General features: G+C 46.2%; 2 protein-coding genes across 12 annotated transcripts in view; one reads left to right on the top strand and one right to left on the bottom strand.

The window, feature by feature from the left end:
* The first annotated feature begins 4923 nt into the window (after window positions 1–4923).
* WNT8B (Wnt family member 8B) lies at window positions 4924–10607 on the top strand. The gene is made up of 6 exons (XM_053922711.1): window positions 4924–4958; window positions 6486–6519; window positions 7280–7418; window positions 8247–8372; window positions 9141–9283; window positions 9474–10607. Exons 1-6 carry the CDS (start codon window positions 4924–4926, stop codon window positions 10017–10019), a joined length of 1023 nt encoding a protein of 340 aa, XP_053778686.1. The 3' UTR covers window positions 10020–10607.
* A 3212-nt stretch (window positions 10608–13819) lies between these two features.
* Window positions 13820–26533, bottom strand: part of SEC31B (SEC31 homolog B, COPII coat complex component) — a 33796-nt gene continuing 21082 nt past the window's right edge. For 10 of the 11 annotated variants that reach the window (XM_053922851.1, XM_024555740.3, XM_024555741.3 and 7 more), the window contains 12 exons: window positions 26325–26503; window positions 25933–26059; window positions 25408–25553; window positions 24522–24695; window positions 23874–24035; window positions 17779–17956; window positions 17028–17342; window positions 16711–16769; window positions 16134–16280; window positions 15738–15848; window positions 15201–15272; window positions 13820–14971 (listed from right to left, as the gene is read on the bottom strand). In XM_053922851.1, coding sequence (XP_053778826.1) covers window positions 14792–14971; window positions 15201–15272; window positions 15738–15848; window positions 16134–16280; window positions 16711–16769; window positions 17028–17342; window positions 17779–17956; window positions 23874–24035; window positions 24522–24695; window positions 25408–25553; window positions 25933–26059; window positions 26325–26503 — 1850 coding nt within the window. In that variant the 3' untranslated portion in view covers window positions 13820–14791. The remainder of the gene's footprint in view (window positions 14972–15200; window positions 15273–15737; window positions 15849–16133; window positions 16281–16710; window positions 16770–17027; window positions 17343–17778; window positions 17957–23873; window positions 24036–24521; window positions 24696–25407; window positions 25554–25932; window positions 26060–26324; window positions 26504–26533) is intronic. The other variant, XM_053922852.1, reaches the window with a different exon arrangement.

Raw genomic sequence — 26533 nt, 5'->3', positions numbered from 1 at the left:
ATTACATGGTCTCTCCTGAAGTAGGCCAGCTAGAGCTTCCTGACCCAGAGACGTTTTAGGGGCCTAAAGCAATGAGATTAAAGGCTACAGAGAAGCCAAACCTGTTTGTTATTCAAGGACTTGTGAGGAAAGTGGAGAGGGGGAGGACAAAGGGAGGGGTCAGAAGGCTTTGACATGAAAGTCCTGGGCCATGGGAGGAAAACACCAAATTCTGGACTTTCATATGCAGAACTTTGCTTTTTAAAAAATGTGGCGGGGAGGAAAAAGGAGAATCCTAACTGAAGTTTCAGCCACATCAAACACTGGGATTCAAATGTACCCAGGCACACTAGGCAAACTAGGGCAGCTGGCCTGCAAGAAGCTTGCTGCATGAGACTTAGCGCTGTCCTGGGAACAAACTCCCACACCGAGGGCAGAGGGAGTTTGGCACACAAATGTGGTCCAGGAACAAGGTCCTGGCATGCAAGGGGAGAAGGAAGTCTGGAGACAGCATGGTGCATGGCACTCCTGGTCTAGTGCCCATCCATACCACCGGCAATACAGAATCAGGCGCATATTCTCGCCATGCCGGCTAAACTGTTGACCCTACAATGTGATTGCTACAGACCACCACACAGGCTGTGCTTCTTCGGAGAAGCGCCCCCACACAGGGAGAAATGGTTGAAACATTGGATAGTGGTTTAAACCTCTCATCCACCATTAGACATTACTGACAATTACAATTGCTAGAACGGGAACTAGCAATTTTTTGTGAACTTCTGAAGGTGGTAAAATAGTAATAAATAATGATTTGAAATGTCTTCAAATGGTATCAGATAAAGAGGAGCATTGAAAATCCGAGTGAATGGATATATGGATAATAAATGTTAGGTCAAAAAAGACACACACAAAAAAACTTTGAAGATTTTCTAAAAGCTAAAAGAGAAGCTGTGGCATTTGTATGTGGGTGGATGCAAAGCCCCTCCCCTCCTGCCCCAGCTCCCTGCAAAAAACAGTGACCAGACAGATTATAGAATAGGCAATTTAGGAGATGGTATAGTCTATGAGAGAAGCGCATAATGTTGAAAGCTGTGGGTGTTTGAGAGGCTACAGTGCCCTAGATCAAGAAACTTCGCATAGCGGTTCGATTATGGCTATTCACAGACGCTCTGACGTTGCAAGGTTAGAAGATCTTTAGAGCAGACACAGAGGGAAAATGACGGAAGGTGCACAGGGCTCTGCCTCCAAACTACTAATGCATCTGTATCTGTTGTTTAGTTGAAAAGATATTTAGTAATGAAGAGACTAGCAAGGATCTGGGCACACAATGAAAGGAAAAGAACTTGTTGGCATTAGGGGAGGAGCTGTGGCAGAGTAGTGAAGACAAGGACGAAAGGACTTGTCTACCCGCCCAGATGGGAGTGAGAGTGGAAGCTACTCACAGTGAAACGTTATTGCGAGAGCTCAGATGAAAGAGAGAGATCTGGTAGCTCTTGCAAATTCTTATTATTGGTAAATTAACTTGGGAGAATGATGAGATGGCATTAAAAGCTTGTAGGAAAAAGTACAGACCAAAGAATGAATTAAAGACTTCAGGACCAATGACAAGAGTGCGGAGATGGTCTAAGAATGTAAAATAATAGCGATGGCATTAAAGCCTTCTGTGAGTGGAGGTAGTTAGCATATTTCCTAGAAGACGGATAGACCCTAGACAGAAACTCACAGTCCTTATAGGTGCATATGCCAGCCCCTCAAAAATATTTTATTCCTGGTGTGGGGGGTATGGGCATAAACTGGCAGCTGTGATTGCCAGAACATTCTACACTACCAGGGAAAACTGCAGGGCAGGAAACATCCATGATGCTAGTGCTCAGCCCAGAAACCCAGCCTCTCCAAGCAGGGACCAGTGAGAGCTTTGAGAGCTACCAAAACCAGAAGGTGCTCCGTCAGGTATGAAAGGAAAGGATGGCCACCAGTAAGTCTCTGGAGCTGAGGGCTAGGAATCTTCTTGTTGAATAAAGTCCCCAGAGGATTCTCACACACTCTATAAAATAATCCTTTTGGATTAATGTTCAAATGCCTATACTGATGTCCATGTGCCAAATCTCCAGCACTCCAGATTATATACGTATGTAACTTTTAATTTTTATAGTTATAAATTTGCATAAGGTTACAAAGAAACGCACAGGAAAGTTCCATGTCCAGGTACTATAGTAGGAGCTGGAGGGGGCACAAAGACAATTAAGGCAGCCCCTACTCACAGTCAAGTACGACAGAACAAAGGGAAACAATATGAGGCAGGAAAAGTTGCTGTGAGGCTTCAGGAAAGGCTGACTGTGGTTTTTGAGCTTGATACTTACTTAATATGTAGGGTTTTAACATAGTGGCTCTACTGAGATATAATTAACACACTATAAAATTCACCCTTTTAAAGTGTACAAATCAATGTGGTTTAATATATTCACAAATTTGTGCAACTCTCACCACTCTCAATTTTAGAACATCACCATCACCCTAAAGGGAAACCCCTCGTCCGTGAGGAGTCACTTCTCATCCCCCTCCCTGCAGTCCCTGGTGTTGCTGATCTACTTTCAGTTTGTATAGAATTGCCTGTTCTGGGCATTTTTTAAGTAAATAGAACCATACAATTTATGACTTTTTTGTCTGGTTTCTTTCATTGAGAATGATATTTTCTTTTTAAAAAAGATTTTATTAGAGAAAGGGAGGGAGAAAGAGAGGGAGAGAAATATCAATGTGTGGTTGCCTCTCGTGTGTCCCCCGCAACTGGGGACGTGGCCTGCAACCCAGGCACATGCCCTGATGGGAAATCGAACCGGCAGCTCTTCAGTTCACAAGCCAGCGCCCAATCCACTGAGCCACACCAGCCAGGGAGAGAATGATGTTTTCAAGGTTCATCTATGTTGTAGCATGTATTGGTACTTCATTCTTTTTTGTGGCCAAATAATATTCGGTTGTATAGATATATTTTATTCATCTTTTCATCAGTTGATAGACACTTTGCTCATTTTTATCTGGAGCTATTTGAATAATGTTGCTATGAATATTCATGTACAAGTTTTTGTTGCACATGTGTTTTTAATTCTCTTGAGTACATACTTGGAGTGGCATTACTGGGTCATGTGGTAACTCCGTGCTTAACCCTTTGAGGAACTGCCAGACTATTCTTCAAAGTAGCTGCACCCTTTCACAATCACACCAGCAATGTAGGAAGGTTCTGATTTTTCCCCAAGAACTATTATTGTCTTTTTTGTTTTAGCTTAGTGGGTGTGAATTCTTGTTGGATTTCCCTGAGGACTAATGATTTTTAACATTATATCATGCATGAACTTGTTGGCCATTTGTTTATCTTCTTTGAAGAAACGCCTATTCATATCCTTTGGCCGTTTTTATTTGAGCTGTAAGTGCTCGTTATATATTCTGAAAGTAAGTGCCTAACCAGATATACGACTTGAAATATTGTCTCCCATTCCGTGGGCTGTCTTTTTTACTTTCTCTTTTGGTGCCTTTTGAAGCACAAAAGTTTTTAATTTTGACGAAGTCCAGTTTATCATTGTTTTCTTTGGTTACTTGTGGTTTGGGCATCATATTTACAAAAAACATTGCCTGACCCCAGATCATGAAAACTTAATACCTATATTTTCTTCTAAGAGTTGTATTGTTTTAGCTCCTACAGTTAGGTCTACTATCTATTTTTGACTTAATTTTTATATACGGTGTGAGGTATGGGTCCAGTTTTGCATGTGGATATCTCCTTGTCCTAGCACCAAATACTAAGACTAGGCAATATATGAGGGCAGCACAATCAAAGGCATAGAGGCGTACATGTATGGGTGTCCGGAACAGCAACTGGTCCGGTCTGACTAGAGGATTGGACAAGTAGGTATATTTCATGGGGAATGAGGCAGGAAAGGTATGTATGGTCAGATTATGGAATGCTTTGAGTGCCAGGGTTGGAGAACGAAGATTCTTCATGAGGATGATATCAGCATTAGGCTTTCAAGAAGGTTAATTTAGCTGCAGACTGACTATACAGTGGTTCAAATATGTCTGTAAGTGACTCAGGTGTTACCAACAGAAGTCAGTTTTCAAGAATGTTGTCCAAATAAGGCTAACAGCCATACCTTATGGCAGGTGCTCAATTAAATCTGACTGGTTAATCAATTGAACCAGACCAGCACGTCATGCAAATCTTTACATATTGTAGGGCCTTTGAGGAAAGAAGAATCCTCTAGCATTCTGCCCAACACTCCCTGTGATTCTAACCGAGTACCCTCTCACAGGAAGTTTTTTCACCCAGGCTCATGGCAAAGTTTTCTCCTTTGCCACTTGATTTCTGTTTTTTTTGTTTTGCTTTCTTTCCTGATACCACCTGCCCTGGGGAATGGGAACTAGCCTCCGTCTTGCCTGGTAACGCCCAAGGGTCTTTGAAAGTCATTACTAACATACAGAACGCCCTCCTGAGGCAGAGCAAGTCAGGCACCCTTCTCCGAAGCAAAGGGCCTGGCCGACTCCTCTGGTGCTAGTCTTTCAGGATCAGAAATTTATCTGCAAACCCATAATGGCTTTAGCAATTGTGAATTCATTTAAATTGTTTTGAAAGCATTATTGTTCTTTGCTGGTACTACCACCCTCAAGAGAGTAGTACTCTTCAGTCAACTTAATTTTCCCTGCCAAGCTTTAAAAAGTGGGCTTTAGTTTTGCTACACTATGTAGTCTTTTATGATTTTCTAAAATTCTATTACATTTCCTTCCAAATCTTTTTCATCTTCTCTCACATGGCAGCCTCCCAGTTTATAATACTGTCTTTCAAAAACTAACCACATTTTAGGTGTTTTGTACGAAGAGCGTCAGCCAAGCTCTTTGGAGCTCTGACAGGAAACTGACCTTTCTCAGTCTCTTCAGTCTCCAGCCTGCTTTCTGACGATGGCCAGCATCTTCTTGGCCTTCACGACCACAGGGTATGCTAGCTTTCATGGAACAATGCATAACGATTCCCATGTTACTTTTTTCCATTATAGTGGGAAAGGAAAGATAATAATTGGTAATATATCAGTATTTGGGTTAATTTTCAAATGCCCATCCTGAAGTCCATTTGCCAAATCTCTGGCACTCCAGATTACATACGTATGCAATGATTTTTTTATTTTTATATAATTATAGACTGGCAGAAGCTTGCAAAGGCATATGCAGGGAAGTCTCACAGGAGCCCCCTCCCAGGGTTAACCAATGATAGTATAATATTTATAGTTTATTCAGATCACCAGTTTTACATACACTCAGGTGTGTGTATGAGTGTGTGTAGCTCAGTGCAGTTTTGCCACATGGAAAGCTTCACGTAACCACACCACAGTTAAGACACTTAACTCTAGCATCACGAGACTGTGGTGTTATCCCTTTATAGCCACACCCCTCCCTCAGGCCTAACCCCCGGAAACCACGAATCTATTCTCCAGCTCCATTATTATGTACTTCACGATTGCTACGTAAGTGCAATCACGCAGTATATGTCCTTTTGAGACTGGCTTTGACCACCCAGTGTAACTTCTCTGAGGTTCATTCACGTCGTCACGTGTATCAGTGGTTCACTCCTTTTCACTGCCGAGTAGTACGCCGCGGTGTGGCTGCACCACTGTTATTTTAACCACTCACACGTTGAAGGACATTTAGACAGTTTCAAATCTTGTGTTATTATGACTAAAGTTGCTAAGAGCATCTAAGTACAAGATCCTGAGTAAAAATAAGTCTTCATTTTTCAGGGGTGACCGCCCAAGTGTGGAACGGCTAAGTCATAGGACAAGTCCATTTTAAGTTTTGAAAGGAGCAGCCAAACTATTTTCCAGAGTCAGATCATTTGTTTTTGGAATTTAATTCTGACTCAACCCCTAGAAAGAGAGTCTACTGTTGAGCTCTTTCTGATTAGAGAAGTATCCTTCTCAAAGCCCAGGAGAGTCAGACCTGGATTCAAATCCTGTTCAATCACATATCAACTGGGTGACCTGGATTCAAATCCTGTTCAATCACATATTAACTGGGTGACCTTACATACTTTTTGAGCCTCAGATTCTCTATTTGAAAAATAGGGATAGTGATGCCCATGATAGGAAGGATTTAACAAGATCAATACGTAAAATACAGACAGCCAAGGATTTAACAAGATCAACATGTAAAATACAGAGAGCCCAGCGTCTGGTACACCGTAGTGAGTTAGTGCTGGCTTTCTTCCTAACCATGGTAAGACAACGACCAAACACTACTCCCAACATTCTTGGTATTTGAAATTTTAAAAACCCAAAGGAAGCATAATACTAATTCCTTTTGTACATACTCTTTCTTTTTATCAAAGTAAGTTGCACAATTTTTCCTTGGCAAACACATTTTTCCTTTCTTCCTATAAATTCTATCTTCCAAAGTGATCCTTACAATTCTTGGCAGCAGAAATGAGTTGGTGCATCTCCATTGTGCTCTGTGGTTTTTCTCTCTTCCAGGTCAGTGAACAATTTCCTGATGACTGGTCCGAAGGTAAGAAAAAACTTCCTCCAATTTGTTTGGATTTCCCTAATCTTAGCATCTTGATTACATGCCAATTTCTTTTCATTACATCCACATCTTTCATTGTATCTACTACAGACAGAAAAACCGTGCATAGAGGGAGTTAGTGACACACCCCAAACCACACAGCGAATTAGCCTCAGAGCCAAGACAAGAACTCCGGAGTATTGATTGTGAATTTCTAGCCAGAATTCCCAGAGCTGGAAAAGCCGACGGCCTCTCAGCGTCAGGCTGCGGTCACAAAACCTTCTCGGCGCAGTGATGGGATGCAGTTTCCTACTTTTGAAATGCTGGCATTATACTGCATTATCTCTAAGGACATTTCCAGTTCCAAAATGTTATTTTCTGAGATCGTAATGGGATGAGAACATCTGACAAATTCATGCATTATGTAATCTGGGATCACTTTGGAGAGGCAGAATAGTAGAGTGAATAAAGACAGGTCTAGTGTCGGACAAAACCGAATTTCATTCCTACTTCTACTATTTTCTGTCTGCGAAGACCTTGGGCTGATTGCTTTACTGCACCTCTCTGAGCCTCAGGTTCCTAATTTATAAAATAGTTTCTACTCCACAAGATTATTTGTGATGTTAAATGAGACAACATGTTTAAAGTGCTTACACTGTCATTATTTTGGGGGGCAGGAAGAGAGGGGCTTAGCCACTTCAAGGCAAATGTCTCCCCAGCCCAGCTGCTGTGAGCCTGAGTTCTGACCCCTGGGTCCTTGCAGGCCTACCTGATCTACTCCAGCAGCGTGGCGGCTGGCGCTCAGAGCGGTATTGAAGAATGCAAATACCAGTTCGCCTGGGACCGCTGGAACTGCCCTGAGAGAGCCCTGCAGCTGTCCAGCCACGGCGGCCTTCGCAGCGGTAAGGAAAGCCTCGGCCACAGCTCCCTGGACCCCCTGGCCACAGGTTAGAGCCCCACTCTCCAGGGACGGCCCCTTGCTCCTCTGCACCCTAATTCCTCACATGGTCTTTATTCTCAGGTCATCTCCCTCACGGGGATCTTCTCTGTTCCATCTCCAGCTCCTCTTTCCTACCTAGAGAGCTTTTTCCTTTCTCCCCCAACACCTCCACTGCCCCCAAAATGGACCCTGCCACACCCCTTGTCCTATATCATCTTTGGCCTCCCAGCTGGCTAAAGGCTTCCTCACAATATAAATAACATCGGGAGGTAGGTAGGGGTCATAATTCCTCACTCCACTTAGCCCCTTCCTTCAGCAGGCTCAGCAGCGAGGTACAAGGCAAGGGGGGACAGGCTCGGAAACCAGATTCCCATGGAGAAGACAGAGTGGCCATGCCAGTAAATAAAAGAGCTGCAGTCAGAGGGTCTTTTCAGAACTAGTTGGCGCACGCCTCTTAGGGGATGGGTTCTCGATAATCTGGCCTTCAGATTCATCTCCTCCCCCATTTCTACCTCAGGCTCTTTCCCACCTACATCCTTTACAACCAGGCACATCAACAAAAATCCAGCCACCTAATCATAAAGTGTATGACTTGAAAAGATGGCAGGAGAGAAAAGAAGGGCTGAGACCAGGGCCGGAGTAGACCCTGGAAGAGAGTAAGGTCCATTATAAAGGTGGGGAAATATAGGACAGAGAGGATAATGGTTGCATTAAAGAGAGGCAGCATGACTACTATTTCTTTGGGTGGCAACTCCCCCCTCTAACTCGCCCGATTTTTGGTTCCCGCCAGCTAATCGGGAGACAGCATTTGTACATGCCATCAGTTCTGCGGGCGTCATGTACACTCTGACCAGAAACTGCAGCCTTGGGGATTTTGACAACTGTGGCTGTGATGACTCCCGCAACGGGCAGCTGGGTGAGTGGTGATACTGGGGGTGCATAGGGCAGGCCAGGAAAGTTCACTTAAACAATGAAAAGCTTGGTGGGTAGCTGGGTTGGGGCAAAGAAGAGTTGTACTGTTATAAAGTTGAGGAAAATCAGGGCGAACCGGTTCGAGCTGACCCTACCTTGTGAAACCAGGTTAAATGTAGTGTGGGTCCTCCTTCGCCTATTGTTTTTCTTACTTTAAAGGAAAAACATTCCCTGTGGATTCAATCCAGTCGCTCTGTCAAACATATGGGGGGCGTCCTTCCATGTTGCCCACCTCTGTCTCCTTTCCACTCTTCACCTCCATTGTCCTCCCTAATCCTAGGTGCCCTCCGACTCAACTTCCAACTTAGTTTTTCCGTATTATTTCAATTGCTCCTCTCTCTCCCTCTCAATGCTCACGCTTCCCTCACCTTTTTTGCGGGCCATTTTGTCCCTTCCGGAAGTCCGTCGCTGGCGGGACAAGCACACTCCGACCAAAGGCCTGAAACTCCTTGTATAGAGGGGCGCACCTGCACCTTGTAAAGAATCCACTCGGCAACTAGTTACGTCATGACGGCCTGAGCAAGGGATTGGCTGGACGTGGGCGCGTAAAAGTGGCAAAAACAAATCTAGGCTGAAACTAATCTGGAGACAGGACACACACCTAACTTTAATCTTTCCCCATCTCAGATCCCCCAAACCCAATTAGAAACAGCTGTCTAGGAGGCTCTGCGCCGCCTGCTCAACGACCTTTCCTTCACCTGCACTTTTCCAGGGGGTCAAGGCTGGCTGTGGGGAGGCTGTAGTGACAACGTGGGCTTTGGAGAGGCAATATCCAAACAGTTCGTGGATGCCCTGGAGACGGGACAGGATGCCCGGGCAGCCATGAACCTGCACAATAACGAGGCCGGCCGCAAGGTGAGTCCTACAGCCCCTTGGGGTTGGACAGCTCGCTCCATCTACTACCACCCCTGGGTGAGGACAACTCTTCATTTAAGTTTGGAAAAACGATGTACTAAAGCGATGTAGACTTGGAGACGCCTAGACGCCAGAGGCAGAAGAGACTCCCCAAGCGCTTAACCCCTGGTTCACTCACTTTTCTCCCTAGGCGGTGAAGGGCACCATGAAACGCACCTGTAAGTGCCACGGCGTGTCTGGCAGCTGCACCACGCAGACTTGCTGGCTGCAGCTGCCTGAGTTCCGCGAGGTGGGCGCGCACCTGAAGGAGAAGTACCACGCAGCTCTCAAGGTGGACCTGCTGCAAGGTGCTGGCAACAGCGCGGCCGGCCGCGGCGCCATCGCCGACACCTTTCGCTCCATCTCCACGAGGGAGCTGGTGCATTTGGAGGACTCCCCAGATTACTGCCTGGAGAACAAAACTCTAGGCCTGCTGGGCACGGAAGGCCGAGAGTGCCTGCGGCGCGGGCGGGCCCTGGGCCGCTGGGAGCGTCGCAGCTGCCGCCGGCTCTGCGGGGATTGCGGGCTAGCGGTGGAGGAGCGCCGCGCCGAGACCGTGTCAAGCTGCAACTGCAAGTTCCACTGGTGCTGCGCTGTCCGCTGCGAGCAGTGCCGCCGGCGAGTCACCAAGTACTTCTGTAGCCGCGCGGAGCGGCCACGGGGGGGCGCGGCGCACAAATCCTCGAGAAAACCCTAAGGGTCTCCTCTCCCCGCTCCTTTCCCCTTTGTCCTTGGCTTCCTTTAGAGACCCCAGTAATAGAGGAACCTAGGGAACGCGGATCCCGCACTCACAAGCCCAGGGATCCTGAGAGGATGCAATCTTCGGAGCTTGTCACTTTCCAACCTGTTTCCCCAATTCTGCTGCACTCTCCTGGAGCTGTCTGAATCATCTCACAGCCACACTCAGCACGTGAGAACTGAGATTTTTGGGCTATTGATCCCCTTCGGACGAGGATGAGAATAGGCGTTCCTCCACCCCTTCCTAGTTACCTAACGCCGGACCTAGCCGATGGAGTCTTAGGAACAGGAAGACCCCTTCTCAAATATATAGGGCCCGCCTGGGTAAAGCCGTGGCTTTTCTCTTTTGCCCATTTTCTTACCGCCCTCCCCTCCTCAGCCCCCATTTTCTGCTGCCACGTCTCTCACGGATGCATCTTCCTTCTGCAGAGCCGCTCCTGTGCTTCTGATTCCTCGCCGTAGGCTCGGACTTCCCAGGAACCTCTAATGCCTTCTCTCCCCTTCTCCCTTCCCCCTTTCCCCAAAGAGAAACTGTGAGAAAACTGACCCAGGGAAAAGCATGCCTTTGGGGGCTGGCTCCCAGAGGTTGAAGATGGGGAAAGTGGGAACCCTGGAGTGCTGCCTTGCTGAAAACCAAGGGTGCTTCTCATCACCGTCTCTGATGGACTTTACCAGTGAGCCAACGACCTTCCCAGACAGTCACCCAAGGTGATCAGACACATACCCACAATGTCTAGAGACTGTGTAAGCTCAGATTGCCAGTCATTTCTTACTCATTAAAGTAACCCTACCCTGTCCCTAACCTATTTCCTCCTAGCAACTATATTTACCTCCTCTCCCCTACAGTGTCCATGTTCCTCTGAGCCAGGACTGAGCTCAATAAAGGCGGTTTCCCATTTGGACCCTGGTTTGCACCTCTAAAGGCAGGTCATAAGGCAGGAGGAGCTGGGACCCTTCCTTTTCACTAACCTGGTTCTCAAACAGTCAGGATTCAGGGCCTTGGATACTTTCCTTCAATAAGTAAACTTCCTGTAATGAAACTGTTGCTAAATAGGAAGTTCAGTAGCTTCAATTTTTAATTTATTGCAGTCACTGTGATATGTGCCTCACACTCCCCCCACCCCCCACACACACCGGTATTGAACTTTTTCTTGGGGACATAGGGAAAGCGGGCGGAAAATACAACCTGTGGGCCCTCCCCTCTCTCCCACCTTGCCAGAATACCATTCTCCCTAAGTCTCACTTCCCTGATGGCCTAAGACTTAGTCCCTAAGTAGTTATTCTGGCCTGAGGCTAATCTGCCAAGGATTACTAAATCAGCCACATAAATCTTCCACTAACATGTTCACTCTGTAGTAAAGAGTTTGCTGCTGTGGTGCCTGAGTCTCCTGGTTCTCATCTCAGAGAACAGTAGAGTGGGGGCTTGTTTATGAAAGAGGACTCTGGGAAGGGAAGAGCCAATCCCTGACATACACTCTGCAGCCCAAAGAGCTTCCCAGCCATCTCTTTCCCTAGGCCTGCCCTGGGTCTGCTCTTCAGCAGCAGAACTGGTCAGATGCTAGACAACCTCATCCCACTTCTCCCAGAGCAGGAGAAAGCACAGAGGAGGTGTGGCTCAAATTAACCAGGGCCAAGGCTCTAGGGCCCACCTCGTGAGAGTGCAAGGGTTCCCATGGTCCAAATGGAGACAGCGGCCTGGTCCTCCTAACACTTACTGAGGAGAGAGGTTTCCCTTCCTTCCTTACAGAGGACACACTGCCCTTCAGGGTCTCCTAGTGCTTTGCTTCCAGCTCTATCAGCAAAAGGCCTTGCTTTTCCCTTCAGCTTTGATCTGGGCCTCTTGAGTCTCCCAACTTGCCCTTCCTCCCTCCTCAAGCAGCTGCATATACCAACCTGGCTGTCCCACTTAGCAGAATTATTTGACAATGTACAGTAAGAAAACCTGGCAAGGCATTTAGAAATATAAAAAAGTACAATGTTGTAAAGAAAAGCTGCATTCTCGGGGGGGGGGGGGTCTCTCAGCATAGGAGAACTTTTCTGTTTCATATCTGATAACTCCAGGCCAGTACTCGAAACCTGTCACACTGCCAGGAAGCTCCTCACAGGTTGCTTTCCCTTCCCAAATGGATATGACTGACACCAGATTCATCTGAGTTCTATAAAGAAAACATTACTGAGCTACCTTAGGTTGTACTGCCTTTCCCCCCGCTATTTGTCCATTCAGCAAACACTGGAGTGGAAGGAAACAGAGTGGCGAACACCACACTGCCCTCCCTGCGTTCACGGGTCTAGGTTCTCTGTCAGATTCAGTCACTGGGGCTGTGTTCCCCTTCACAAACATTGACGACTCCAGAACGGCTGCTTGGGAAGACACCTTCAGGTCAGCTACTCAAAACTTTTGTTTTATAAACTGATGCTGAGAAAGATGTCCAGCTCATTCCACCAACTAGTAAGTTACTAGGGGGTGCACAGTGAAACCCAGGCTGTTCCCTCCTCTTGTGTGCTCCATAGGAGGACAGAAGCAGAGGGAGGTCCTGAGAAATGACAAGGACACTGGGGGTGGGGGGTACAAAACACTGTCTCCTTCCTGTCCCTGGCCTATAAGCCTGCACACAAGTGGGGCTTTCTTTTCTTGAAAAGAATCCCAGCCTCAACTGGCCCTACGGCAGGTCAGGGCAAAAACAGAGGCAGGGTCGTGCTCGGTGCCGGTGGTGCTGGTGCTGCTGGGAGGGGAGGGCAGGGCAGGGCGCTCGCCTATTGTGGGTCTGGATTGGATGCTTCCAGTCATTCATTTCCTTTTAATTAACCCACATTCCTGGAGGAGAAATATTTATGTTGGCTCCCATAGAGGCAATCCACAGACTGGAAAGAAGGGGGAAGAAAGCCTGCCTTAGCAAAACAATATCTCTAAAGAGCTCAAGAAGAGAAAATAAGAGAACAAAATGCCTTTAAAATAGCCTTCTACCCCCACCGGAGTCAATGAAAACTTCATTTCACATGCTAATCCCCCTCCCCGCCCCCTTCTCTCCTTACAACACCTTTTCCGAAAGTGTTTGGGAAAAGTCTTCGCAGTCAGTACACAGCTCCCTGCAGCTCAGACTCCTCCTTGTGTTAGTTCAGGGCCCCAAGTGGGGCTCTCGCTCCAACAGCGGCTTTTTTCTCCCCCCCTTTAACTTAAACAAAGACTTCGGAGTTCATCAACCTCCCACTGAAATTCACAGCTGCTGAACAAACTAATCCCCTCTCCCGGCCTTTCTTCCCTTCAATGGGCTCTTGGCTTCAAAGACACTTTGGGAAAGGACTTTGCTGGGGCTCACACTGCTTCATCAATAGAAGTTAGTGCAAGTATTATCTGAAGAGCAAGTGGCTTTACAAACAAATACTGCCTGACAATCCCTTTCTCTCAAACACACACATCCAGCCCCGCAGACATGATGGGATCTACAACAGGATTAGAGATAGCACCCCCTGGCTTCACACCCAGCCCCTTTGTGCTGCTGAGCTCAGCCCTGAAGTGGTGTGGGGAAAACCCTGGAGCTGACTGTCAGGCACGGATGGACACACACAGCAGTGGCCACGAATGCTGCAAGGAGAGTCTATTGCAGTGACACCCTCCTTTCTTCAACTTCCTTCACTCCTCATCTGTCCCCAAGCCTCTCCCCTGCTTTACTGGGGTACAGGAAACAAGAACAAAGATTAGGAAGAGAGGTTAAGAGCAAAATAGGACCCAGGAGACAATTATCAGGAGAGGACTGAGGAAACCAAATCAACAGCTTTATTGCACATTAAGTACATCAGTGCTTCAAATGCAGCATCCAACCCTGAAGGTGCAACCAGAGGAGGCAGCCTTGAGACATGTAGGGGCTGAGGGAGACAAGAGCCTCCAACCTTTGAGCAGCAGTGCTAAAAGAGAATCTTTTGTTAATATGGTACCTATTCCAGAGCTGGGCTTATGCTCACAGAATGAATGACCTAGGGCCTTGGATTCCTGACTTAGAACAGGGCTCAGACAGGTCAGGTCAGGGGCTGTTCCCCATAGGCAGTGGTCCCTCTGCTCCTATCTCATAGGCTAAGACAGCTCCCAGCAAAAGGCAGTGCACCCCTTCTACCTTCCACCTAACCTCGCCCACTCTTAATAATGCTGGCCGATAAGATCTTCCTCCTGACAAGAGCCAAAGTTCCCTCTCCTGGTTATGCTTAGCACCCATCCCTCAGGTTCATGACTTGTTCAAAGGATGAACAGCCAACTCTACTCTAGCCTGTGGGGCTCAGAGAAATACGGAGCTGGAAATATGAAGTCAGAGGCGAGTAGAAGGTAGAATCAGGCCCATAACCCACAGAAGGAGAAAAACGAAAGACCTAAAAGATGGGTATTGCAGAGGTAGACTTGGCTCCTGCTCACCCTCTTAGAAGCCACTTAAACAGAATATCTCTGAGGGAGAAGATACCCTGCCCCAGGTCTTGTCAGCGTCAGCATTAGGGGAAGTGCGGATTTGGCTCTGTGCTCTGCCTCAGGGCTGAGCAACCCTGGGGCAGGCCCTAGAAGGCCAGGCACACAGGGGTAGAAAGCAGGCACTCTGCTGGTTCGGAGCCAAGCCTACAGCATCATATACCCAGCAGCAAGAAAGAGGGCTGGGAAAAACAAAGAATCCTTTCTGAAATTCCCTTTTCTGCAGGGAGAAGAGTTAAGTAACAATAGAAGTGACCTCCTGGTACAAGAGGCTGCCTGGCTTAGACGTGCAGCTTATGAGCAATGGTGAGAACGGCCTTCAGAACAGGCATAAAGCTGGAGACCTCGCTGAAGCGGCTGCAGCCCACCACCTGGGCGTGCACTGCAAGGCCCTGCTCAAAGCTTCCTGCGTCCACGCATCGGGCAACCTCGTGGAGCCCAGCCAAGACATGAGGCGAGAGCTGTGGAGGGATTGGCCCTTAGGTTAGTAAGCCCAAACCAGCCCCTACCCCAGCATCATGGAAAGGATAAGGGAGGACTTAGGTCTGGAGCCCCGTCCAGGGAAGGTGGATGTATTTTGTGGGGAACCCAGGTTGGTGAGACCCAAGGGGAGGGGACACTTGAGTTCCCTTTGGCCATGGGTGATGGTGGAAGGGCAAGGGGCAGAGGAGAACCACTGAGCGTACTTACTGTCCCCTCGCAGAGCTTCTCATACAGACACTCGAGACGTTGGGCTGCCTCATCCAGCTTCCGTCTGGTCTTCTGCAGGGAGGCAAATGGATTCTGATTCTGCCCTAAGCCTAACACTACCCAGGATTATAAAGGATCACAGTAGATTGGAGCTAGAATGGCTTAAGGCTGCTTCTTTCATTTTGGAGGAGGAATTCGAGGCCCGAAGATGGTAAGCGTCTTGCTCAAGCTGCCACGGCCAGTGAGTGAATAGCAAGTCTCCCTGCTCCTGGCTTGATACTCCTTCCAGCATTCCCTGCGGCCTTTCCAAGTGTTAAGCCTCCATGCTGCTGAGTCCTGCTACCAAGGAGCTGGACTTCAGACCAGACAAGTTCACCCCCTCCCTTGCCCTGCACAGACATCAAATAAGCGTAAGATGCAGACAACATGTCAAGGGACAGTGAGAAAGCAGTCACACAAAGAACTGGCCCAGAGCTAAGGGGTCCTGGAACCAGCTAAGCGTGTGAGGCGGGCATCACAGCGAAGGTTCAGACTTACTAAGTCAGTGGCAGACTGGGAGCAGCGCTGCAGAAGGGCCTCAAAGCTGGTTTTCAAGGATTGATGCTCTGGGGGCAGGTCCTTCCTGTCCATCTTCTCTGGCGGCTGTTGCTGAGGAACAAGTGGAGAGACAGGACAGATAGGCACGCTGTCCTTCTCAAAGCTCCCCTAAGGACTAGTGCTCGGTGACTCGGCATCACACTGTTCTCGCTAGAGCATAACAGAGTTGGGGAGGGGCACCCTCTCTAGTAAGGACGTTTGGTGTCTGCCTCTCTCTATTCCCCAGCTCATAGTCTGACTCCACCTTTAGGGATGAGGCCCATCTACCAAGCCCCCTGCTCTTCGATACCCAAGGAGGGCTGGAAGGTTTCCAAGGGGAAGGGAACACATTGTCACCTGCGGGCCAAGTTCTCCTGGTGCTCCAGGGGGAGCATGACCCACACCGGGGACGGGGGGCTGTGAAGAAAGGATCCCTTGTGGCTCTGAAGTGAGGCTCATAACTGGAGCAGTAATTGGTGCTGGGGACATAAATGTCTCTGGAAGCTAAAGACAGACAAAGAGAGGCACATGTGATTAAGCTGAGAGACTTCCCAGGCCCTGGTTTGGGAGAATGGCAGAAATTATGAGTGAGCAGGGGACAGAATAGTGAGTAGGAAACCAGGAAGTTGGAAGACTGGTGTATACAAGGTGGGGCAGAAGTAGGTTTACAGTTGTTCGTAAGGAAAATAATGCAATAATTAATAAATGATAACACAGGAATTGTGTTTTGCATACCCACAACTGCAAACCTATTTTTGCCCCACCCTGTATATGTAAGAAGGAAAGAGGAAGGGTGGAGGGGTGAAGAGTGAGTGTGAAAAGAGAGGGCAGAATGCTTGCCTGAGAATGGGAAGGACGGGGCTGAATTCTCTAAGGAACTAGAGTGTGGGTGGTCGGTAAATGTACGCAGGGGTGGGTGGGGAGGTGCAATGACCTGTCTCCTCTGGAGGTTTGCCCTGGGAGCTGGAGCATTTTTCAAGGGATCTTGAGGTCCTGTATAATACAAAGATACAAGTATTTAGGGGCATGGTCAGGAACATTGGAAATTCTTAGTCTGACGGCCATCAAAATTATTTTAGCTGGAGGCTACCACACCTCCCTCTGAAGACCAGTCATACTCTCAGTTGACATTCTCCAGCTGAAGGGGCCCCAGTTCATTGGCTTGAGGAAGAGACTCTCAAGGTGGTATTGGGGAGGGGAGGAGAGGCAGACAATGACCGAGAAAAGGAAAGCCATGGAAAGAAGACTGACCTGGCTGAGGGGTCAAGGTGCCAGTGGTTTGGATGGTGCTAGAGCACGGAGCACCTGGCCCCCACGGAAGGTGTGCTGCTGGGAAGCTGACAGGAGGGGCTGGTGGCTGGGAGCTCACAGGGCCGAGGCCTGGTGGTCTCGTAGGAAGGAAAGGGAGCAGTTGAGCAGCCTCAGGCAGGGAGGCAGAGCCAGGCTGCATGATTCCGGAGGGTGCCATGGGTGGAGGGGGCCCAGGAAGAGGCCATGTTCCAGGGAATCCCACGGGGTTAGGAGCTTGTGCCCTTTGCCCTCTTAACAGCTGTGGCTGAGGTAAAGCTGAAGTGGAACAGAAACAAATCATTTGTTACCAAATTTCAATTTGGGAGAGACTCAAAGCATATGAGGGGGGAGTAGGCAGCAATAATAATTTGTAAAAACAATAATAACAACAATAACAATAATAAACAATGAATTAATACCTGTGTATGGAGATCTACCACATACAAAGTACTTTTAACTATGTCCCTTATTTGACTCTCAAAACAATGCTGTGGGGTTGAAATAACCAACATAACAACTACTCTACTCTTACTTTTCAAAAGAAACAGTATATTGCCCAGAGGTATAAAGCCAGCAAGTGATAGTACTGGGAATTCTGACTTCAAATTCCAAGCTCCTCCCACTAAATATGCACACCTCCTCCCAAATCCATGCTGGCCATGCTAATCGTCTTCCTCTCTGTTCTGCCTAGACGGATCACTCACTCACTTACCAGGCCTTACCCCAGGGCCCAGGGTTAACGGCTGGGCTACCTGGGGCTCAGGGGCCCTGTAGTCTCTGATATTCTGCATTCTGGAGCCTTGATACGGGCCAGGATGAGACAGTGCCAAGGGCATCACTGGTGATGACTGAGGTGTGAAAATCCTTGGCCTTGTAGATGGAGTGGGAACCTGTGAAGGGAAAAAGGGATTAGCACTTGCAAAGGGGAAAAAAAGGTAAGCGATTGAAAATTGAAAAACTATAGAAAAAAATGAAACAAAAAGCTATTTCTTCAAAAAAGAAAAACAAAGTTGATAAATCTCTATAAAAACTGACAAAGAGAGAAGACACAAGTCATCAAGATCAGTCCTCTCTGATCCCAGACTTCAAATTATACTATAAAGCAACAATAATCAAAACAGAGTGGTACTGGCCACGACACAGACACAGAGACCAATGGGGCAGAACTGAGAACTAAGAAATAAACCCACATGTATGTAGGCAAATAATTTTTGATGAAAAAACCACAAATATACAGTGAAGGGGAAAAAACCCTCTCCAATAAATGGTGCTGGGAAAATCGGAAAGTCACATGCAAAAGAAGAAGCCAGACTGCCATTTGTAACCATACACCATGGATCAAAACCCTAAATATAAGACCTGAAGCAATAAATTACATAGAAGAAAACATAGACTGTATGGACCTTGGTCTTATGCAGGATTTTATGAATTTGACCTCAAAAGCAAGGGAAGTAAAAGCAAAAATAAATGAATGAGACTATATTAAACTCAAAAGCTTCTATAGAGCAAAAGAAAACTGTCAACAAACAAAAAGGCAACTAACTGAATGCGAGAAGATATTTGCTAACAATACCTCTGATAAGGGGTTAATATCCAAAATATATAAAGAATTCATACAACTCAACAACAAAAACCCAATCAATCCAATTTAAAAATGAGCAGAGGACCTGAGCAGGCACTTTTCCCAAGAAGACATACAAATGGTCAAGAGATATATGCAAAGATGTTCAACCTCACTAGCTATTACGGAAATGCAAATCAAAACTACAGTGAGATACCACCTCCCACCGGTTAGAGTGGCTGTTATCAATAAGGCAGGTAATGGCAAGTGTTGGAGAGGCTGTGGACAGAAGGAACCCTCATTCACTGTTGGTGGGAATATAAACTGGTACAGCCACTACAGAAAACAGTATGGAGATTCCTCAAAAAATTAAGAATAGAGTTACCATATGACCCAGTAACCCCCAAAACTTAACAACGTTTATTTGTAAAGATACATGTACCCCCATTTTCACTGCAGCATCATTCACAGTGGCCAAGATGTGAAAACCACCAAAGTCTCCTTAGACAGATATCGGAGGGAGAAGACGTGGTACATATGCACAGTGGAATACTACTGAGTCATAAGAAAAGATGAAATGCTACCATTTGCAACAAGAATGGATCTGGAATAGAAGAAAAAAGCAAACAAAATATAACCAGAGACATTGAAGTTAAGAACAATCTAACAATAGCCGGGGGGGGGGGGGGACAGTGGGAAGAGGGGATTACAGGAACTACTATAAAGGACACATGGACAAAACCAAAGGGGAGGGTGAGGTGGGGGAGGGAGGTGGGTTCAGCTGGGGTGGGGTGGAGGGATGGGGAGAAAAGGCATACAACTGTAATTGAATAACAATAAAAATTAAAAAAATTAAAAAAAAAAAAGAATGGATCTGGGGAATACCATGCTTAGCAAAACAAGGCAGGTGAAAAAAAGTAAAGAACCATACGATTTCACTCACGTGTGGGATGTAAAACCAAAAGCAACAAATGAACAAACAAGACAAACACGCTGGCGTGTAGCTCAGTTGGTTAGAGCATCATCCCAACACGCCCCAATACGCCAAGGTTGAGGGTCTGATCCCCAGGCAGGGCACACACAAGACGAAACCCATGAATGCACAAATAAGTGGATCGACAAAATGATGTCTCGCTCTTTCTCTCAGCCTCTCTCTCTCTCCCCCTCCTGCTTTCTCTCTAAAATCAATTTAAAAAAATTTTAAAAGACAAACAAAGACTCATAGACACAGAAAATAGTATGGTGGTTAGGAGAGGGAAAAGAGAATGTGTGAGGGGGGGTGGGCGGTGGTAAAGGGTCAAAGGGGTCAAATATATGGTGACAAAAAGAGATTTGACTTCGGGTGGTGAACACACAATGCAGTATACAGATGATATATTACAGAAATGTGCATTTGAAACCTATGCAATTTTATTAACTAATGTCACCTCAATAAACTTAATTTAAAAATGTTTTAAAAAGATCAGGGATGAAACAGAATATTACAACAGATCCTGCAGCCATTAAGAGGATAATAAAGTAATACTACAAAAACAACTTTACATTCATAAATTTGACAATTTAGGAAAAAAAGGGTCAACTCCTTAAAAACTACAAACTACTAAAACTCGGTCAAAATTAAATAGATAACAAATAGTTCTCTAACTATTAAAGAAATGAAATTTGTAATTAAAAAGCTCTCCCAAAAATAGATCCCTAGGCCTAGAGAGTTTCACTGGAGAATTTTACCAACCATCAAAGAATTAACACAAAGTTTATACCATATCTTTCAGAAAACAATGTAAGAGACATTTCCTAACTCATTTTATGAGTCAGTACTACTGTGATACCAACACCCAAGATAGCATAAAACTACAGACCAATATTTCTGATAAACTCAGACACAAAAGTCCTCAGCAAAACTTAAGCAAATCAAGTCCAACAATGTATATTAAAAAATAATATATCATGCCCTGGCTGATGTGGCTGAGTGAATTGAGCGCTGGCCTGAGAACCGAAGGGTCACTGGTTCAATCCCCAGTCAGGGCACATGCCTGGGTTGCAGGCCAGGTCCCCAGTAGGGGGTGTGCAAGAGGAAACCACACAATGATGTTTCTCTCCCTCTCTTTCTCCCTCCCTTCCCCTCTCTAAAAATAAATAGTCTTTTTTAAAAAAAAAATATATATATATATATTACAATCAAGTGGGATTTATTCCCAGTCATGCAAGGCTAGTTCAATGTATTTAAAAATCAATCAGTGTAATTCACCCTAATAACAGGCTAAAGAAGAACAATCATTTGATTATATAAAATGATGCAGAAAAAACACCTGACAAAATTCAGTGCCGATTCATGACTCAGCACACCAGGAATAGATGGGAATCTCCTCAGCCTCATAAAGACTGCATATGTATAAAATTACAATTGACATGGAAGATTAGCAGAGAAAAAGATGCAAAAGATCTCACAAATACGTTTTTGATTACTTGTTGAGAAGATAACAATTCAATATATTTGGTTAAATAAAATATATTCACAAATGAAAACAAGAATGTGTTCAAAAACTCTACAGCTAACATCATACTTCATGGTGGAAGACTGAATATTTTCCTTTCAAGGTTGGAAACAAGGCAAGGATGTTCACTCCTACCATTCTTATTTTAGTACTACAATAAGGCAAGAGAAAGAAATTGAAGGCATACAGGTTAGGGAGAATAAGAAAAAGAAAGAAAACTATTTGCAGATAACATGACTGTCTACATAGAAAATCCCAAGGAATCCACACAAAAAACTAGAATTATTAAGTGAGTTCAGGAAACTCATTACTGAACATTAAAAAGTCACAGGATACAAGACACACACACAACACACACACACACACACATCAAATGCATTTGTAAAATGAACAGTAGAAACCAAAATTAAAAGTGCAGTATCATGGGATTTTAAATTACTCAAGAAAAAATTAAATGCAGTGGCGCCTCAGTACTGGTCATTAATTAGTCCCAGAACTCATGGCGAGTGCCAAAACTGATGAGTACCAAACGAATTTTTCCCATAAGAAACTTTCTCTTGCGGGGCCGCATAGTGACTCATACAAGTTCCAGCAAGTGTGACAAGTCCCAAGCAAGCACCGAGTGCTGAAACATTTTTTTCTCATCAAAATATGATGCATACCAGGTGTGACAAGGTCTGAAGCTATGAGTACTAAGGTATGACTGTACTTAGGTTTGAAATGAATAAAACACGTCAGGATCTATAAGATGAAGATTACAAAATGCTGATGGAGACAGCACTGGAGAGTCATACCATGTCCACGGATGAGATGAGAAGACTCAGCATGGTGAGGATGTCAATTCTCCTTACATTATTTTATAGTTTTGATACAATTCCCGTCAAAATTTTAGCAAGTTTCTTTGTAGACATAGACAAGCTTACTGGACAATATATGTGGGAAGGGCAAGGTGCTAGAATACACAAAGAAATTTTGCAAAAGGAAACTAAAGTACAGGAATTACCCTTCCTCACGTCACAGTGTGCTATACAGAGGTAGTAATCAAGACAGAGTGGGACTGGCAGAGGGACAAACTCATAGATCAATGGAACGGAACAGAGAACTGAGAAATAAATCCACGTGAATCTGCCCGATTAATTTTTTACAAGGGCGCAAAGTCAATTCAATGGAGGAGGAACAACTTTTTCCATGAATGGAAATCCATTGGCAAGAAATTAAGCTTAACTTAAACTTCATTCTTTACATGGAAATTAACTCAAAGTAACATGAACTTAAATGTAAAACTATAAAATTTCTAAAAAGAACATAGGAGAAAATTTGGGGACCTTGGACTAGGCAAAGTTCTTGGACTTGACACAAAAAACAAGACCCATAGAAGGAAAACGATAAATTGAACCCTATAAAATGAAAAATCTTTGCTTTGTGAAGGACCCTGATAAACAGATGAAAAGACAAATTCTTACATAATCACACACACACAAGTACATGTAAAACTGGTGAAATCCGAACCTAAACCATGAATCTAGGGGTTATACTAACGTCAATTTCTTGGTTTTGTCATTGCACTGTGGTTGCTGCGGGATGGTGGCGTGGGGTGGGGTTGAGCTGGGATGCATGAGACTTACCAGTACATTTGTTTAAGACTTCCTATGACTCTATGATTATTTCAAAATAGAAAAAATTGATGGAGAAAGAAGAAAATAAGGGAGAGGAGGAAGTGAGAAGAAGGGGGAGGGAAGAAAGGGTCTTGGAATTGATGGTGGGACAGGATGAATCGATCATCAGAGATTCTGCCTGATATCTCTATTTACAGTCTCATTGGATTTTGTTCCCCAGCCTCTCCAGTAGGCTCCAGGTATCGTAAATTGACAGCACCCTATCCATCTGAACAGACCGAGGGGCCAGGAACCTAGGGACCAGTCCCCCGACTTCACACACTCCCCTAAACTATCGCCAATTTCTGTCAACTCTCCCTACTGAGTATCTCAAATGCAACCTCACTCTCCAGCTTCAGGTTATTTCACATTCTCACCATGTCTTACTGCACAGCCTCCTAACTGCCTCCAGTGTTACCCTTTCTTAACACAGAGCTAGTCATTCCCCTGCATAAGACTATTCCACAGCTCCTGACTGCTCTCAATTTCAGGGTCAAGTCTAAGCTCTTTAGCTGAGACTGTCAGGTCCTTCCGGATCTAACTCCTGTTACCGCAGCTTCACCTAAGCACACTCCACCGCCACAAGGCCTGTTTTGCAGCCCCATTCAAATGTCAGTAGTTCCTCAAATGGGCTTCGCTTACTGTCCCTTCAATGCTTTGGCACATGCTATTCCTTCTGCACAAAACAGCCTTCACCTACCCCTTCCTTTGCCTAAGTTAACTTTCAATCTTCAAGACTGAGATCACACATCACACTCACTCTGAAATATTCCCCAAACTTCCTACCTGCCAGAGAAAATTGCTTTCTTGTGTGTGACCCCACAGCACCTTGTCATACAGCAATTACGGCCTTTATGAATTTTATTGGATTTTTTACGTATCTTTCCACTAGACTGAGCTCATGAAGGGTTTGTGTGCCTAAGAGCCTACCAGTTGTTCAATAAAGTTATTAGAAAAATAACTGAATCTGTGCTTTATGAAGTCAGGAGTTTCCATCACTTCTGTTTACTAACATATTCCAAGTGCCTAGAACCATGCCTGACACTCGGTAGATATTAATGAGTATTTCTGAATGAGTGAACAAACAAGGTGTTACCTGGTGAGAAGGCTGGAATCCCAATTTGCAAGATGATGTCTCTTTAGAGTGGGGGGTAGCTCCCACAATGACTCGGGGAAAGGGGAAAGGAGGAGACTGTTGGCCCAAGACATCAGCACCCTGGGCATGAAAAAGCCGATCTCTCAGCTGCTGAATTTGTGGCTATAAGAGTCATAATAATGAAGAACTAAGTAAAATTAAAACAAGCAAACATCTTCTCTTACAAGCCTGGCCTCATAGAGCATTCAAACTTCAGCTGACCCTCTACACTCTAGCCACCTTAGATGACTCAAAGATCCCTAATCCCCGCCAAGCCTCCCTTTGCTGTTCTCTTTGTCTGGATCACTCTACATCTGCTGGTAAGCTACTTCGCTTTGAATGTCCAGCTCAACAGTTTTAACCATCAGAAGCCTTCCTTGACTTCTGTGGGCAAAACCAGCCCCTTCCCTGGAGTCCCACTGTGCTTAGTATAAGCTCCTGTTATGGCACTATGAGTTGGCGACATCTGATTTCCCCCTAAGAGCCTGTGAGCTTCCTGAGGGACTAGATCTTATTTATCCTGGGAACTTCAGCACTTAACATGGGGTGCTCAGCCAGTGTTAGATGACTGAATGAAACAGTTTGCTCTTCCCACATGGCCGCACTCACCTGAGCACAGCCACTGGGTAAGTAGCTCATGGCGGTTGCCAGGTTGCCCTGGGCTGCCAGGAGGTTGGCATACTGAGTGACCCGGTAGGTTGTGGCAGGGCCTGGGCTCACCCCACCAGGACCCTGCAGTAGCTCCAAGCTCTTGTTTAGGACCATTACCTTCTCCATCAAGTCCTAGAGGAACAGGGATGAGTCAGCCTTCTTCAAAGGACATCCTGCTCTCTAAGCCCAGGCAGCTCACCCAGGGACATCCCAGGGTGAGTAGGAGGGCACATGGCCACAGCCAGGAAAGACAGAGGTGATGATATACTGGAGACACAACAGGTAAAGAAAGGCCTCACCTCTCAAGCTGTTAGCATCAGGCTCGACTGGGGCCATTGGGGTCTCAGTTCTCGTACATCTCTACCTTTTTTTTTTTGTTTGTTTGCTTTCTTTACCCTTTCTACTGGTAGTACATCAGCAATTTCAGGCTCAGTCATACTATTATTTTATGTGTGACCTTGTCTCCCCATGAGTCTGTGACCCTCATCTTCTCCAGTCACCTGCAGAATGTCTGGTACAATTTAGATCCAGAGAAATTTTTATAGCAGCTAATAGAAGGCTCAGGCTCACAACTACTCAAATATAGAATAAACCTGTATAACCAAATCTGAAGTAGGAAAGCATTATGAAGCTTAATACCTAAGTAGCTGCTGCTAAGTCTCCCTGACTGAGAAGGAAGGAAGGAGGTGATGTAGCTCATTCTTGGGAGAAGGCCTCAGACCTTAAGGGCCCATCTCTCTTCCCTAACACCCTGACCCCAGCCTGGGTACCCAGAAGACTCACTCTGATGTCCCTGAACATACCCACCACTGGCCTCTCCTAAGGACCGGCAGAGAAGGGGTACCTGTAGGGCCATGGGGGATGAAGCCTGGCGGGGTTTTGCCCAGCACTCCACCAGCCGCTCCACGTTACCCGAGCACACGTAACAGAGTCTGGCTTCGGAGGTGAGTGCCCTGCTGCCCTCCTGCTCCATGCGAGCACCCAGCATGTCTGCAGAGAGATGGAAACTTCTTTAATGTCACAGCTTCCCCTTGCTCCTCCTCCTGTTCCTGTTTGGAAATGGGTGGAGGATCATGAGCTATGGGACAAGTAGCCACAGTGGCTTTGGACAATACTGAGGCTCACCCTTCTCTACAGTGAAGGACAAAGCTCTTGCTTCAAGACATGACAAGAAAAAATAAAATAGGACAACAAATGAAAGTAGGGGCATGCACTATAGTCCTTGCCCCCCAGCTGAACCAGAGCTCAGCTCTGATAACATGGCCTGACCTCCCAGAGCTTGGGCTTCTCTTCTGCTGCCTTCACCAGCATGTCCACTGACTCCACCCTGGAGTCACACCACTCCATCCTAAAGCCTAGGGCCACCTACCACAGAGCTCAGGAAATTTCTCTGGCCCTGAGTATGTCAGAAGCAAGGCCAGTGCCTCTCTCCAGTTCTGCAGGCTACAGGAGCACACCATATCCTTCCAATTCTTCCGTATAACACAGGCCAGCAGCTGGAATGGGCAGAGAGGAAAGGAGGCCATCAACCACCCGCCAGCACAGGCAGCAGGAGTCATGCACAGGAACAGGCTAGAAAAGCCACTCATGAGCTGCCTTCTTGTTAGACCACTGACTGGGGGCTCAGGGTGAGGTCAGGGTGGTTGAAGTGGGAAGAGAAAGGCTTTGGCGGATCCTCAATACACAAGTCCCAAGGTGTGGGCATCCACCTGACAAGGTCCAAGTAAGCCCCTCCTCTCCTCCTGCATGGTGGGCAGTTACCAAGGAGATTCTGGTTTTCTTCTTGGCCAAGTAGCGTTCCTGTGTTTTCTTCAGCAGATCTGCACCCCCAGCCTGGGCCAAGATAATGGCATCAGCAAAGCGCTCTTCCTTCAGACACAGCTCCACAGCAGGGCCCAGTTCGCCGAGCAGGAGAGCCTGGCTCAGCAGTCCATCTGCATCTGCAGGCAGAGGCATCCCCTCCACATCAG

The sequence above is a fragment of the Desmodus rotundus genome, chromosome 4 (genome assembly GCF_022682495.2).
Source record: "Desmodus rotundus isolate HL8 chromosome 4, HLdesRot8A.1, whole genome shotgun sequence".
In the NCBI taxonomy this organism is placed as follows: domain Eukaryota; kingdom Metazoa; phylum Chordata; class Mammalia; order Chiroptera; family Phyllostomidae; genus Desmodus; species Desmodus rotundus.
The sequence above is the reverse complement of the archived record's forward strand: the minus strand, read 5'-3'. Positions and strand labels throughout refer to the sequence as shown.

What these genes read in the sequence shown, in the direction of transcription:
- WNT8B (XM_053922711.1), top strand. Translation starts at nt 4,924, where the DNA reads ATGGCCAGCATCTTCTTGGCCTTCACGACCACAGG. An exon ending in TTGGCCTTCACGACCACAGG is followed by an intron (nt 4,959 to 6,485) that starts GTATGCTAGCTT and finishes TCTCTCTTCCAG; the next exon opens with GTCAGTGAACAATTTCCTGA. An exon ending in TCCTGATGACTGGTCCGAAG is followed by an intron (nt 6,520 to 7,279) that starts GTAAGAAAAAAC and finishes GGGTCCTTGCAG; the next exon opens with GCCTACCTGATCTACTCCAG.